The 801-nt window shown below is 60.0% G+C and overlaps 1 protein-coding gene across 1 annotated transcript in view; it reads left to right on the forward strand.

The window, feature by feature from the left end:
- The window catches only part of PKP1 (plakophilin 1), a gene marked incomplete at its 3' end in the record, with an annotated part of 14,221 nt that overhangs the window by 7,010 nt on the left and 6,410 nt on the right, over window positions 1-801 (forward strand). The window contains exon 2 of the mRNA XM_015559872.1: window positions 718-794. Coding sequence (XP_015415358.1) covers window positions 718-794 — 77 coding nt within the window. The remainder of the gene's footprint in view (window positions 1-717; window positions 795-801) is intronic.

The raw sequence follows: 801 nt of genomic DNA on the forward strand, positions 1-801 counted from the left end.
GCTCCGGGGCGACCTGGGCAGAGGGGAGGGGCTCTGGACCAGTGGGCAGCCTGGGGCACGTGACTCACCCCAGTGGGCCTTCACCCACCCTGGCTTCCTGCTCTAAGGATCTCCCGCAGAGAGGGAGGGACAGGGACTCCCCGGCCTGGGGGGCCGTATCTGGTGTGGGAGGGAGCTACCCAGTTGCCTGACCTCTGCCCCCACCCACACACACGTACACACACACACTCACATAGTCACACACACAGTCTCACACACACATACACACACACTCACACACTCTCACATACACACATACACACACACACACTCACACTCACACACACACTTTTTAAAAAAATATATTTTTATTGATCTCAGAGAGGAAGGGAGAGGGAGAGAGATAGAAACATCCATGATGAGGGAGAATCATGGACCGGCTGCCTCCTGCAGGCCCCACACTGGGGATCGAGCCCGCAAGCCGGGCCTGTGCCCTGACCGGGACCCGAACCCCAACCCCTGGTTCATAGGTTGGCGCTCAACCACTGAGCCACCCGGGCCGGACTCGAGTCTGACCTTTAAAATGATGGTCACCGCCTCTGAACTGGCTTCATCATCCATCATGGGCGGCAGCCTCGAGTTTGAGAAATAATATATCGGCCGCCGGGTCAGGCCCCTGGGCCTCCACACCTTGTGGGGCCGGGGGACCCTGCCCTGAGCCGCCCCCCTCTCTCGCCAGCTCTACAATGGGACCCTCAAGCGGGAAGCCGACAACCGGCGCTTCAGCTCCTACAGCCAGATGGAGAACTGGGGGCGCCACTA

Source organism: Myotis davidii, unplaced genomic scaffold, assembly GCF_000327345.1.
Source record: "Myotis davidii unplaced genomic scaffold, ASM32734v1 scaffold1915, whole genome shotgun sequence".
Classification (NCBI taxonomy): Eukaryota; Metazoa; Chordata; class Mammalia; order Chiroptera; family Vespertilionidae; genus Myotis; species Myotis davidii.